Source organism: Sciurus vulgaris (assembly GCF_902686455.1).
Source record: "Sciurus vulgaris genome assembly, chromosome: 17".
Taxonomy (NCBI): Eukaryota; Metazoa; Chordata; class Mammalia; order Rodentia; family Sciuridae; genus Sciurus; species Sciurus vulgaris.
The window spans coordinates 1,200,387-1,213,694 of record NC_136478.1 but is presented as its reverse complement, the minus strand read 5'-3'; the positions used below and the strand labels follow the sequence as shown (position 1 = coordinate 1,213,694).

The following is a 13,308-nucleotide window of genomic DNA, read 5'->3' as shown; positions in this document are numbered from 1 at the left end:
ATGTAATTAGGAAAGGGGTTTCCAGATGGGACTAGAAGGGTCCCTGAATTCAATGACCCATGTCCTTATAAGACAGAGGAAAGACACAGGGAGAGGCTGCATGGGGGTCATGCAGCCAAAAACCAGGGGAGGTCAAGGGTCGTCAGAGGCACCAGAGGCTGGAGGGAGGCTAGTAGCTTCCCCTGAGAGACCCCAGAAGGACCCAGCCCTGTCCACACCTTGGTTTAAGCCTTCTGGCCTCCAGACCATGTGCAGATAAATGTCTGTTGTTTTAAGCCACACAGTTGGTGGCACGTGGTTAGGAAAGTCCTAGGAAACCAATATGGACAGCGAGCTCCCCATCACAGAAGGTATGCAAGCAGAGAGGAAGACTGGGGAGGACCTGGAGGGTGGAGCAACCCTGAAGCTCAACGCACAGGTGCAGTTCCTCGTTATGGGACTGGGGCTGAACCCAGAGCTGCTCTACCACTGAGCCACATTCCCAGCCCCAGTTTTTATTTTGAGACAAGGTCTAGCTAAGTTGTTGAGACTGGCCTTGAACTTGAACTTGTGGTCCTCCTGCCCCAGCCTCTCAAGCTGCTGAGATTAGAGGTGTCACCCCTATGTCCAGCAGGGTTCTCCTCCCTGGACTGCTGGCACCAGTGTCCTTTGCCCACTGACGTGTGGATACAGGCTCACAGAGTGAAGCCCTGAATCCACGGGCAGCTGAGTGGTGGGGCTGGGAGGGCCCAGGTGTCCAGGGGCCTTCCGGGCCCGCCACCCTCTGAAGACTGTGGTGTTGGCAAAGGACACCTTCCTGGACCCATTCCAGCCCTGCCAGCAGGGAAGGAAGACTGAGTGGTGGACACCCTCCTCCTACCACCCCCTCAGCTGACATCTAGGCTCAGTTTGAGGACCAAGGTAGCAGGCCCTCCACCTGGGGAGGTGGCTGGGGCCTTAGGGAACCCCAGGGGGACGCTTCCCAAGATGATATCCAAACCCCAGGCATTCGAAATGTCCCCAGGCCTGGCTCCTGGCTGTCTCCCTTTCCAGATAAAGAGGCACCACCCTCTGCCAGCCAGCAGTGCGGAGCGGGTCTGCGGGATGCTGGGCTCCTTAAACACTCTTCCTGCAGGGTGCGGGCTCTCAGCTCCCAAGGCTGCTCCTGCTCCACCCCAGACCTGCTGACAGACTCTGGATGAGGCCGCCGAGGCCCCAGGACTGAGTACCTGCCACCCACCTGCTCCTGGACCCCTCCAACCTCTCAGGTTCACCTGGTCTTGATCATCTGGGGTAAAGACCAACCTCAGTGTCCACTCAGAGGATGGAGATGGACCCTGTGGATGGATTACAGGTGTGTAAAGCAGGGGAGGCCCAGCCCAGCCACAGGTCAGCTGGCCCAAGTAGCAGGAATATACTGACAGGCCAAAGAAGCAAGCTGCTCCCAGAGAAGGTACCCGAGGGTCCCGCAAAGCAGGACTGCCCATGGCTCCCTCTGTGGGGAGGGGCCTCGCGGCCAGCGTGTCTGCGGGGGCATGGCAGGGCGGGGTGCAGCAGTTCCCAAGCTGCAGGGAACCCCTGGGACAGGAGGAAGTGCCAGTGGCTGGGCATGTCCTAGGAGGAAACGATGGCCGGATTTTCCCCAGGTGTGGCCCCAGGTATAAAGAACCACGCGACCAGGGCCTCTGACAGGTGCTCCACTGGGACCACAGCCAGGTGTGAGGCTGCTCCAAGCCATGCCTGCCACCACCGCCACTGTGCTGGTGAGCCCAGGGCCTCCCCAGGCCCCAGGGTGCAGCCTGGCCCAGGGCGGGGCCGAGCCCCAGGACGGGTGTTGGGGGAGAGAACCAGCCCTGCCCCGAGCCCAGAGCCCTGGCCTGCTGGCTGCCTAAGAACGGGGGTGGTCGTGGGCCTCAGTCTCCCCTCTGCAGAGGGCGGGCTGGACCCCGTCTTTGCACTGGAAGTGGGCAGCCTGAACGGGAGTGAGGTGCCCTTCTGTGGGCACGTACTAACCACGTGCCTCTTCTCCAGCTTCTCCCTGGCGTCCTGCTTCTGGCCTGGCTGCCCACCAGCCCAGCCCACCACGGCCACCCATTCTGGGGGCCCCCACAGCCCCACAGGACCCCACGCTGCTACTCAGCCGAGGAGCTGCCCCATGGCCAGCCCCCCCCACACCTGCTGGCTCGAAGTGCCAGGTGGGAGCAGGCCTTGCCTGTGGCCCTGGTGTCCAGCCTGGAGGCGGAGGGCCACAGGCAACAGCACAAGGGGCCCCTGGCTGGACCTCAGTGCCCCGTGCTGCGGCCAGAGGAGGTGCTGACGGCAGACACTCACCAGCGCTCCATCTCACCCTGGAGATACCGGTGAGGATGGCAGGGGCCCTGCTGGCGAGGCCGGGAGGGCAGTTCCCTCCACCCTGGGCCTCTGTCCCACCTGCTGAGACCCGGCCGGACCTCTCCATCCCCGCCCCAGCCAGGGAAGTAAGGCTCTGTCATCTGACAGGACCTCGGCCCAGATCTTGGCCCCCAGGCCTCCAGGAGGATTCTGACCCCCCAAAGCCCCTGCCCTATGCTCTCAGAGGGCCACGGGGACGTGGATGATCACCTCCAGAGCACCCACTGCTGGCACCAGCCTCCCTGCCGCGCACTGCGAGCACAGGGGCTTCCAGGTGGGGAGGTGGCGGCCCTGGAGGTGCCGACACAGGCCCAGAGCCTCACATTCTGTCCCCACAGCATCGACACAGACGAGAACCGCTACCCGCGGAAGCTGGCCTTCGCGGAGTGCCTGTGCAGAGGCTGCATCAGCACCAGGACCGGCCAGGAGACAGCTGCCCTCAGCTCCGTGAGGCTGCACCAGAGCCTGCTGGTTCTGCACCGCCGGCCCTGCTCCCCAGGCGGGGCCGAGGCCGCCTCGCACGGGGCCTTCGCCTTCCACACGGAGTTCATCCGCGTGCCGGTGGGCTGCACCTGCGTCCTGCCCAGGTCGGCGCCGTGAGCCAGCCTGCCGCCCGGCCCTGCAGTGGCTCCTCCCAGGCCAGGCGCTCCCTGGAGGGGCTGCTGTTTATGTGTATTTATTGTTATTTATGTGCCTGGGGCAGGGCCACCCGAGACCCAGGGCTGGTTCCACTCCAGCAGCCATCTGAGCAGTGCCGGGAGACCAGGCATCCGCAGGGCCTGGAGGGGTCACTCCTGACAGCAGCCCAGCCTGTCTGCCCATTCACTGCTGGAAGGGGCCGCTGCGTCCCCTGCCCCAGGCTGGCCGCAGGCTGTCTGCCTGCTTCCCTGCCACCCCAGGACCGAGCATCTATTTTCTCAGACTTTATTTATCCCAGTTGTAATGTGTCATTAAACAGTATGCCTCCCTGCAGTGGGCACGTCTCCACTTCAGGCCCCCCACCCAGCTGGGCAAGAGGTCTGTGGTTGGGGTGGGGAGGGCAGGTCCACATGCCGTGGGGCACAGGCGGATGTGCGCTGCCAGCCCTGGGCATGCAAACGGGTGTTGCCCCTAAAAGCCAAGCCTCCAGCCCCGCCTTTCATGACCTTGAGCCTTGGTGTCATATGTCCTGAGGACAGGGGTCATCCACCATGCAGGAGGACAGACCCTTGCCTCCTCCCAGGGCGAGCTCACCAGGCCCACCCAGCAGGCACTCTGAGCTTGGGAGGCCAGGCCCGGCCCCTCCTGCCAGAGGGGGCTCCGCTCCCACCGTGGGGCCTCTGACTCAGGGTCCTGGAGCACGGCCTCCGTGGTGGGAAGGGCACTAGGCCCACCCGGGTTGACAGTGCCCATTGTAAGGACCCCACCTGACCAGTGTTTTCTTGACCCACTGATGAGCGCCTGCTGTGTGCCGATGTGTTGGTGGGGAGGCTGCACACAGGGACGCGTGCCTAGAAGCCCAGAGGAGGCCATCTCAGAGGCTTCCTGGAGGAGGCAGCCTTTGCTCAGAGCCTGGGAGGACACTTATTGGGTTCCTACCAAGTGCCCAGCACAGGGTACTAAACAGGGCAGTGGACAAAACAGACCCTGCCTTGACTGGGCATGTGACTGGGTGAGCGGCAGGAGGTCAACACCTGGGCTGGCTGCGGGTGGACTGGCTGCCTGGAAGCTTCTGGCCCTTGAGTACCTGTGGGTTTGAACAGTAGGCTCACAGTCACATGCTGGGACACGCCAGGGCCAGGGCAGAGGGGGCACCTGGGGCTGCGGTCCAGGCCAGACCAGTGTGGGGACCTGACAGCAGGGTGGGATCCAGCGCCTTCTGGGAGGACACAGCCGCCCTTCGCTCCCCTGGTGGTGCCGCGCAGGGGGCAGGCTCTGACCCCTGGGTGCCCTGCCCCTGCAGCTCCCGGCACATCGAGGACCTAGTTCTGAGCAGGTGGCGACGGGAGGGCGTGGGCCTCCTGCAGCCTTGGGAGGGAGCCACCGGGCTGGCAGAGGAGCACAGGGCACCCCAGAGGTGTGTGTGCCCACCTCAGCCCTCCATCCTGGGCAGGAACGTGCCCCTGGCTCCCTCCCCTTGGGCCAGGGTCACCTTGGGATCCAACCCTCTGAAGCGGGGCCTCGGGGTGCACCCACTGGGTCTCTGGCCTGGCACAGAGCAGGGCCGGCTGCGCCCAGGGAGAGCCACACATGCCAGGTGTTCATTGTGTTTATTGGGGTCACAGTCGCCCCCTGGCGGCCACGCTGGGGGTACAGACGACATCACACGACCTCATCGGTCACCGGGATGGGGTTGACCTGGGCGCCCCCAACGGCCGCCGCCTCCTCCTCACTGGGCTTCTTGCGGGCCTCGGCCGGGGGCCGGGGTGGGGGATTGCTGGGCGGCTGCTTGATGGTGCCTCCAACCTGCGGCCGCTCCTTGGGCTTGGGCTCAATGGGGGTCCACTGCTCTCCGCGAATGGCTGCCTGGGGAGCACAGAAGGACTGTGCCATGCTGCAGGCCACCCACTCCCTTCCTCCTGGAGGAATCACAAGGTCCACTCTCTGGGAGTGGGCTCAGAGAGGTTAAGCAACTGTCCTGAGGCCACACAGCCAGGATCTGGGCCTGCTTGACACCAAAGCCAAGCTATCTTGCCATGCTTGGAGTGGCCCAAGGGGAAAGATGTGCAAAGGGCCTGTGGTTTCTGGACAATTCTTCAAAGGCCACTTACTGGTACAAATTCCAAGACCCAGAGGGTTCCCAGGCCTCCTGGCAAAGGACTAAAGGCCCTGGGGAATGCAGGGCCCTCTTCTGCTTGGTGGGCGATGCCCACTTGCCTGGACCCGCCTGGGGCCTGAAGGCTCCTTGGGTGCCCAGGCATTTCTGCACGTGGGGGGTTCCAGAGGAGGCACAGCAGGGACTTAACTTCCGGGGAGTCTGCTGACAGCACACTCCTGGGCCCCAGCCCAGGCAGCTACCCTGGCCAGGCCCGGCCCAGGGTGCTGGGATGTGTAGGCTACACCTGTTTCCATCATGTCTGTCACAGCACAACCTGAGGAAGCACAGAAAGAACCGAGCATCTGTGACCCCAGCCCCCACGGATGCCAGAACATTCCACCAGAAGGTGGCAGAGGAGTGTGCCCTCAGGGTCAGAGGGGCACAGCCAGCAGGCAGCTAACCCATGTTCCTGTTTCACGGGGACTTCACAGCCTGAGTTAGACTGTCCATGTCCACAGAACAGAAAGCGTTCACAATGCTGGAGACACAAAACTGGTGTCAAAACACGGAATCCCACACGACCAAGAAAAAGATGGAGCCCCGGGGGGACTTGGTGGGCTCAGGACCAGGGTCAGAGAGTGAGTCCTTCCAACACTGTCTGTGGCAGGAATATGGGGTGCAGGGCAACTGGACCCACAGGACGCAGAGGAGCTCATGCAGGCCCGTCCTGCCCGGGGCCAGCACTAGGCAGCAGGAGGGGACCCCAGAGGGCGCCTGGGGCTCAGCACACCCGGACCAGAGGCACGGGCGGCACCAGCACTGGAGGGGCCCGTGCTGCGGAGAGTGGGATGCAGCTCTGCCCCCGAGTCAGCCTGAGTGGGAGCCCCTCAGAGGCCACGCCGTCACAGGCGCCCCCCGGCACCACACTCGCCCTCAGCAGACACCGTGTGGCGTTCGGGAACGTCTGTGTGATGTGGGGCTGCTTGGAGAAGCAGCACAGCCCCACACTGGAGCAGAGGCTCAGGGTCAGAGGACAGGGAAGGAGAAATGGACTCCAGCCACGCGGGGCTTGCAGTGGTGTGGCCCAGGCCTGCCTGGCCACCTCTCTGAGCATCCATCCCTGCACACTTGCAGGCCGAGGCAGGCCTAGATGGGAAGGCACAGGCCATGGCCCAGCCCCACGTGGTGTGCGATAACCGGCAGCTGCCGTGGTGCTTCCGCAGACCCCGTCCCTGCTGGCAGAGCCGCAAGGGTCGAGGACACCTAGGACGGGGCTGTGGGGAACACACTCACCGTCAGGTAGATGACACTGGCGATGGCCAGGCAGACGGTGCCGAGGACGGTGGCCAGCAGGAAGCCTGCAGGCACTGACAGCCTTGGGGGGCAAACAGAGCAGCCGTCAGAAAGGGGCTAGGGACACGGGTGGGGCTATCTGCAGGCGTGCTGTCCCAGGGTCCAGATGGAGACAAGGCCGGCTCTGCCAGGGGGCCAGTTTCTGCGTGGCCATGCTTCCCTCACCTTAGCCCTGTGCCTGGCCACCACAGCAGGAAGCGGGGCCCCCAGAAGAACCGCCAGGCTGAGCGGTCAGCAAGTGACCTGACCGCTGCAGGTCAGAGCTGTAAGGTCGGGAGAATGGTCAGCAGACACCGGGAGGTGGGTATGGCTTGGGCACCTGCCAGGGGTTCTGCTTGGAAGGCCACCCGGTGAGGAGGGGACTGAGCAGGCGCATGGCCTCCTCCAGGCTTGCCAACCCTGGGCACTCACAGGAGGTGCAGGACGGCCCGGACGTAGTAGTTCCTGGTGAGAGGCCCCAGCTGCTTCACCACCGTGGTCAGGTACTTCTGTCCACTAGACGGGGGTGGGGGAGACAGGCACGGGCAGGGCCACTCAACTGAGGACACACCTCCCGCCACCCCTTTTCCTCCCGGACACCAGGGGGCCGGCCGCCAGGAGGCCCAGGATGGCCAGGCAGGTCCCTCAGGCTGCCAGCCCCCCACCCGGCGGCGGAGGCCACTCACCATCGCTCCATGGTGCCGCCCTTCCTCCTCTTCCCCCGGGGGTACTCCAGCAGGCAGATGAACACCCCTGCTGCGCTGCGGGCCGGTTAAGGGCAGTCCTGCTGGCCCGGGCCACACACACCCTCCGCTGGTGGAACCAGAGGTGCGGCCACTGCCCGAAGACAGCCAGGGACGGCCACCAAGACCCCCGGGCCTGCCAGGGCTGCTGCGCACACCCTCCACTGGGCTATCCCCTGGCCGGACTGCGAGGGCGCAGAGGGCCAACCCCAGGTCCTGCAGGAGGCCTCGGTGCCAGCCTCGGGCACTCACACCCCGCCACCGCTCGGGTCGGCCCAGCATCTGCCACTGACCACCGTGGCCTCCATATGGAGCTGTTGCCGCGACCAGAGGCCCAGGTGGACCTTCGTGCCGGGAGGGGCAGCACCTCTGCCCCTGCCCTGGGCCCGCCCACCCCGACTCCAGCAGAAGGATACATGGAGTAGGCGCCAAAGTACCACTGGGTGAAGCGTCCTGCAGTGGCCACGATGCCCCCGGTGATGAGGACTGTGGGCGGGCAGGAGGGTCAGGAGGCAGTGCCAGGGCAGGGCTCCACCTCAGGGCTGCGGCCCCCTCCACCCTCCACCCACGTGTTGGTCCCCCGCAGACCATGTGGGCTGCCGGATGATGGGGTCAGGGGAGAGTCCTAAGCAGAAGAGGCACCACAGGCAGACGGGAGGGGACGGGGCTGGGGACAGCCTAGCTAGAGGCATGGGCGCCTGTCAAGCTCGTCACTCTGGCCTCCGTGACTCGGCTGACTGTGGTCTCCACCCGGGCACTGCCTCTCCTGCAGGTGGGCAGCCCGCTCGGCTCCACCCCGTCTCCCTTCCTGCCTGCTGCTGGGCACCTGCGCTCCGTGGGTCAGCGATCCTCGGCCACCGACCCTCTACGTTCAGGTCTGTGAGCTCTGCTTCCTGGAAGCAGCAGCACCCGGGTGTTTTCTCCCCTTAACTTTGCTGTTTTCTTGCCCCTCCTCGCGTCAACAGACGGAGCGGCACCGAGTCCGACCCGCTGGAGCGCGTGGCCTGGTTCCACCCCGGCACCACAGACCCTCACACTAGAGAAGGCCCAGCAGGGTCTGCAGCCCTCACCACCGAACCCTTTCCAGAGTCCCGGGTTCCTCAGGGTAATGGGGGCACAGGTGCTGGGCTGGGCCGCCACGCGCGCCCCAGGGGCCACGTGACACAGTGCTCCAGCAGCCCCCTGTTTCTGGGCTGTGCGTCTGGCTTCTGCAGCTCAAGGAAATGCTGAGGATCATCTGTGGCAGGCGGATTGGAAGCCTGTTCTGGGTTCTCTTCCTCAACTGACCAGCCTTGCGCTTGCACATTCTGCTGTCTCTGGGACGTTCTGGTGGTTCCAGTCTGCAGCGACTGTGGACAGTCGTGTCTCTTGGCCACCGTGCCGGGACACTGACAGGCCCCACGGACTGAACACAGCCGTCTGCGGCCTCTCCGCCTCCACCTTACCCATCTGCGCGCAGCGACGCTCTCTGCCGCTCACTGTGAGGCTCTCAGGGGCGGGGCAGTGACCCGGCCCAGGCTGCTGGCCTCCCACGCCGGCTGCCTCCAGCCCCGCGTGTGCTTCCGTTGGTTTGTTCACACTGGCGTTTCCCAAACTGTCCTGAGGACGGCGACTGAGCCTTTGCTGAACTGGGATCTAATCAAGTTTCTTGCTATCTTTCTAAATCTAGAACAGAATCTTTTATTTACTTAGAACCTTTTATTTATTTTAATGGTACTGACTTTTAAAAATTCTTATCCAATGTCCCACGTTCTGGATCTGCCTGGCTGCTTATCAAGGTATCATTTCCTCGTTCTTCCATTTTGGAACTGACTGACTTGGACTGAAAGGCATTCTTGCAAGAACTCCCCATGGGAGCACGGGTCCTTCCCCTTCTCCCACTGAGAGGCACATGATACCAAGGCACCCCACTATCTATTCTCATATCCAAAAGCAAATTCCAAACAGTTCAGGTCACTTAGGCTGGACTTCAGGTCACTTAGGCTGGACTTCCTCCCGAAGCACAGGCTTCGGGATCTCTAGCTTCCTTCTCACTCCAGGTCCCTCGTTATCATCACGAACTTGACATTATTTACCGTGTTCCTGCCAGTCTTCCTCTCTGCTTCCACCTCCTGCTGAAGGACATCCTCGGGTCTCTGCGGTGGGATCTGACAGAGCAAGGCCACAGGCATGGCCAAGGCCCGGTTCTTCATGCTCCGGGGACCCGACCAGGGACGCCTCCACTGAGCGCACCCCAGTCCTTTGCTTCTTCTTTTGACATGGGCTGTGCAGTTTGCTGAGGCTGCCTCGAATCTGCAACCTTCTGCCTCCGCCCCCCAGTGCCATTCTTGAATGACAGTCGGTGTGGGGCCTGCGTTCCAGCAGGACGTCTCTCCCGGCTCCAGAGACATCACTCTGGGTCTTCTGCATCCCTTACTGACGTCGAGAGATCGTTTCTGCAATGGTCTGACTTCATTCCAGTCCGGGGAGGGATTTGTTTCCATTCCTTCTGAAAAGAATGCTTTTCGACCTGAGATTTCTTTGCTTCTGGAACGTGTCCCCGTCATCCCTCAGCACCACCTCCCGTGTGGGCCTGACCCTGCTCGGGAGTGTCCCAGCGCCCTCTTCATCGCTACCCAGTCTCCGTCCATCAGCCTGGGACTTCGTGGGGGGGCGGGGTGTGTGACTTGTTTGCTTTGTCGTGGCTGAACTGGGGTGCTCTACCCAAGCCACGTCCCCAGCCTTTCTTGTCTCATTCTGGGGCAGGGCCTCCCGGAACCTGGGCCTCCGCCTGCAGGGACCTCGGGCGGCACACTCCTGGCTGTCTTGCAGACACCCCACGGGACCCCACTTTGGCACTGTCCTGTTTTGCCATATCACCTTCTACTCCATGGTCTCCGTGAACACTCTGGACGTTCTCAGGCCCCTTTCGAAAGCGGTGCTGCCTGAGGACACAGGGCCTCTTGTTCTGCTGGGTTAACTTCCTCCAGCAGCAGCTGCATGAGCTCCGGCCCTGCAGGGTGTTTCCTGTGGCCTGCGAGCCCTGGCAGAGGAAGGAGCCTCCACAGAAGGTTCCAGCAGTCACTGCTGGGGGCAGGAACACCTCCCTGCCCCAACTGGCTTACCCCAATTCTGTGACCTTAGGTCCCTCAGCCTCTGCCCAGCACAGCCTGAGCTTCCAGGAGTCTCGCTGTTTTGGAGTAGGCAGGCAGTCTCCCTGCTGCTTTTAAGGTTGGAGGGGCTAGTCACAGTCCCTCCTACTTGGGCAGCACAGCTCAGCTCAGCTCCGTCCACACACAGAGACCCCAGGACCCCATGGTAAAAGCCTGAGCGTCCCAGGGTGTCCCAGAATTCAGCTCCTGTTCGCCCTCCGGGAAATCTGCTTCTGTTCCCTGCAGATTTCCTGTCCTTGGTCTTGGGCTCAGCTATATATTAACTGCTCTCTCCGCTGGTCAGCATGTGTGCTGGGTGAGGAAGCACAGTGTCCTCGCGCTCACTCAGCACTCTGCCCGCTTGTCTCTGGGGTGTCTGAGCCTCGGTTTCACTGCCTGCTCTCAGCCAGAGGGGGCGAGGACTCCCCTGGCTGCACGAGGGAGGCCCGAGGCCTCGTTTCACATCCTACTCCAGGGAGGGGCTCTGCAGGCCTCTGAGGGAGAAGAGCAAGCATGGGTGGGCCAGAGTAGAGTGGCAGAAGGAACCAGGAGGTTTCAGGCTAGACGCTCCAGAAACATCTCCAAACAGACGGTGTTGGAGTTTCTTTTGTGGGGTACTGGAAATGGAAGCCAGGGACAATTTAACATTGAGTCATATCCCTAGACCTTTGTATTTTTTGATTTAGAGACAGGGTCTAACCAAGTTGCTTAGGGCCTCACTTAAGTTGCTAAGGCTGGCCTTCAACTTGAGATCCTCCTGCCTCAGCCTCCAGAGCCGCAGGGATTACAAACATATGCCACCTGGTCCAGCTTAGCGTTGAGAGATGAAGGGAGGGGTAAACTCGGCAGTTAAAAAGAAACAGCTTCTGCAAAGGCCCTGAGGCACCCTCACCCAGGAACAGAGTAGAATTCTGTGCAGCTGAAGTGAGAATATGGGTGGGGGGCCAGGGAGGCCAGCAGGACTTGGGTAATCAGAACCTGACTTTCATTATTGGCGACGGGAAGCCACTGGAGGCTCTAAGTAGGGAGGCAAAGTGGTCTACTAAATGAGGTGTTCTGGCATAAAAAGAATCCTGTGGATGTCATAACTGGTAAGGCCCAGGCAGGCCCAGCTGGGCCAGGAGGCTGCACTTTACAGTTATGGAGAAAAGTGGGCAGAAGGGCCATTCGTGCAGCAGGTCTGGGAGGCTTTCCAACAAACGATCCTGCTAGACAGAAACTGCCACAGCCTGTGACTTCTCAGGCCTCCCCTGTGGTGTCCTCAGGCTGGTCCTGGGTGCCGTGAACACCCCAGTGGAAGGGGACCCTGCGTGCACCTGGGCCTGGTCTCTGGGCCCCCGGTAGTGCTCTCTGCCACATATACTTCCTGGAGCAAGCGTGGGGAGGAAGGAGGGAGTGCAGCCTACGTGCAGGCACAGTCCACCGCAGGCAGGTGACAGTCCTGGGGACTATCTAAACTAGCGCAAGGAGTTCCCAGACACGCAAAAGGAAGCTCAGCCAACCCAGAGCAGACTCAGGGCCAGTGCCCCAAGGCTGCCACAGAAAACGTGGGCCAAAAGGGACAGACCAGGGAGACTTCCTCGATTTCTGTCCCCTGGCTGCTTACTGTTGCCAGGTACTGGTGGTGAGCCACCCCACTACCCCCCGTCCACCAGGTACAGATCCTTCCACAGACCCAGAAGCTTCTGCCAGACTGGGGCCAGCTTCAGGCTCCTGGGCCTGAGCAGCACAGGGGTGGAGATCCACAGCCCCAGGACTCCCAGCAACCAGGGCGGGAGAGAGGGCCGTCCTTCCCCAGAGCCAAGTGCCTGGGCAGTTCAGCCAAGCAGCACTGGCCACCTGAGGGGGACCCGCTGCTTGTGAAATCCTAGGCCTCCCTCCGGCCGAACCCCAGATGGAGAGGGCTCTAAGGCACGCATCAGAACCCCCACACCAGCGCTCTCGAGAGGAGCCCTGGCCCACACCCGACCCACACCTGCTGGCTCCAGGGAGAGGAGCACCGGTTGACCCCAGGACCCGATCCCCGACTCCAGAACAGGACGGGGGTGCGGAGAAGGGTGGTCGGTCAGGGTTTTCTCAACAGGGAGGAACCGTGACTCCCCGGAAACCACCGGCGTGAAACGTCTTTCCCCGGCCCAACTTCCTCCTGGGCAGGCGGAGGTGCGGAAAGGGGGAAGTGCAGGGGCAGGGGACGCGGCAGAGGCAGGGGAGCGGGCGCGGCACAGCCGGGCTCCCCGCAGCCCTCGCCCCGCCGCGGGGCGCGCACTCACTCAGGCCCGACGCCAGCGCCTGCTCGTTGGCCCACATGGCCCACTCGATCTGCCCCATGGCGACTCCCCGCTGGCCGCTCACTGCCGCCCGGCTGCACGCAGTCCCCGCGTCCGACTCGAGGCTCCCAGCCCCGCGCCCCGCCCCCGGAGACCAGGTGACCTGGGCAGGAAGGCGTGGCCGCAGCGCACGCCCCGCCCACGCCCGAGCCGAGCGGGGTGCGGCGGAGAAACCGGGTCCCAGGGCCGCACCCTGCTGGTGCGCACCACCCCGACGGTTTAGGGCTGCACCGAGGACCCCAGCCCCAACGTCGGCGCAGGCTAGGGCCAGGGGGGCGGTGACGGAGATCTCATGGTCAAGGGACGAGGGAAGCTCCTCACAACTGGGTGGGGACCAGAGGTTATTCCAGACCCCGAGCTGGCCGTGGCCTGGGCAGGACCGAGGGCCTCATGAGGTCATAGGACTAACGGGAGGAGGCTCAGGACGTGCAAGGCTGGAAAACCCAGGGGAGGAACCGCCTGCCGTGCAGCCCCCACCCCTCCCAGCAGGCCAGGGTGGGCTGTGAGGACTGGTGCAGGCTGCTGGTGTGGGGCAGGGGCAGTGGCAGCACGCGGGTGTGGGGTCTGCTTGGGGGCAGCCGCTCCGAGTTGGGGGATCTGTGGCTTCCGGCTCCACTCCTGGGACTGCTGCCCCCTGCTGGCAGGGGACAAAACCACCAGGCCAGGGT

General features: G+C 63.1%; 2 protein-coding genes across 2 annotated transcripts; one reads left to right on the top strand and one right to left on the bottom strand.

Moving 5' to 3' along the window:
* The first annotated feature begins 1,517 nt into the window (after nt 1-1,517).
* IL17C (interleukin 17C) lies at nt 1,518-3,072 on the top strand. Its single transcript, XM_079117316.1, has 3 exons — nt 1,518-1,742; nt 2,011-2,339; nt 2,709-3,072. Exons 1-3 carry the CDS (start codon nt 1,716-1,718, stop codon nt 2,968-2,970), a joined length of 618 nt encoding a protein of 205 aa, XP_078973442.1. The 5' UTR covers nt 1,518-1,715; the 3' UTR covers nt 2,971-3,072.
* Nucleotides 3,073-4,625: 1,553 nt separating this feature from the next.
* On the bottom strand, nt 4,626-12,740 carry CYBA (cytochrome b-245 alpha chain). Its single transcript, XM_079117130.1, has 6 exons — nt 12,584-12,740; nt 7,599-7,668; nt 7,126-7,200; nt 6,872-6,955; nt 6,401-6,482; nt 4,626-4,875 (listed from the first exon to the last, which is right to left on the bottom strand). The coding sequence occupies exons 1-6, from the start codon at nt 12,639-12,641 to the stop codon at nt 4,672-4,674; spliced, it is 573 nt and encodes a 190-aa protein (XP_078973256.1). The 5' UTR covers nt 12,642-12,740; the 3' UTR covers nt 4,626-4,671.
* Nucleotides 12,741-13,308: the final 568 nt, after the last annotated feature.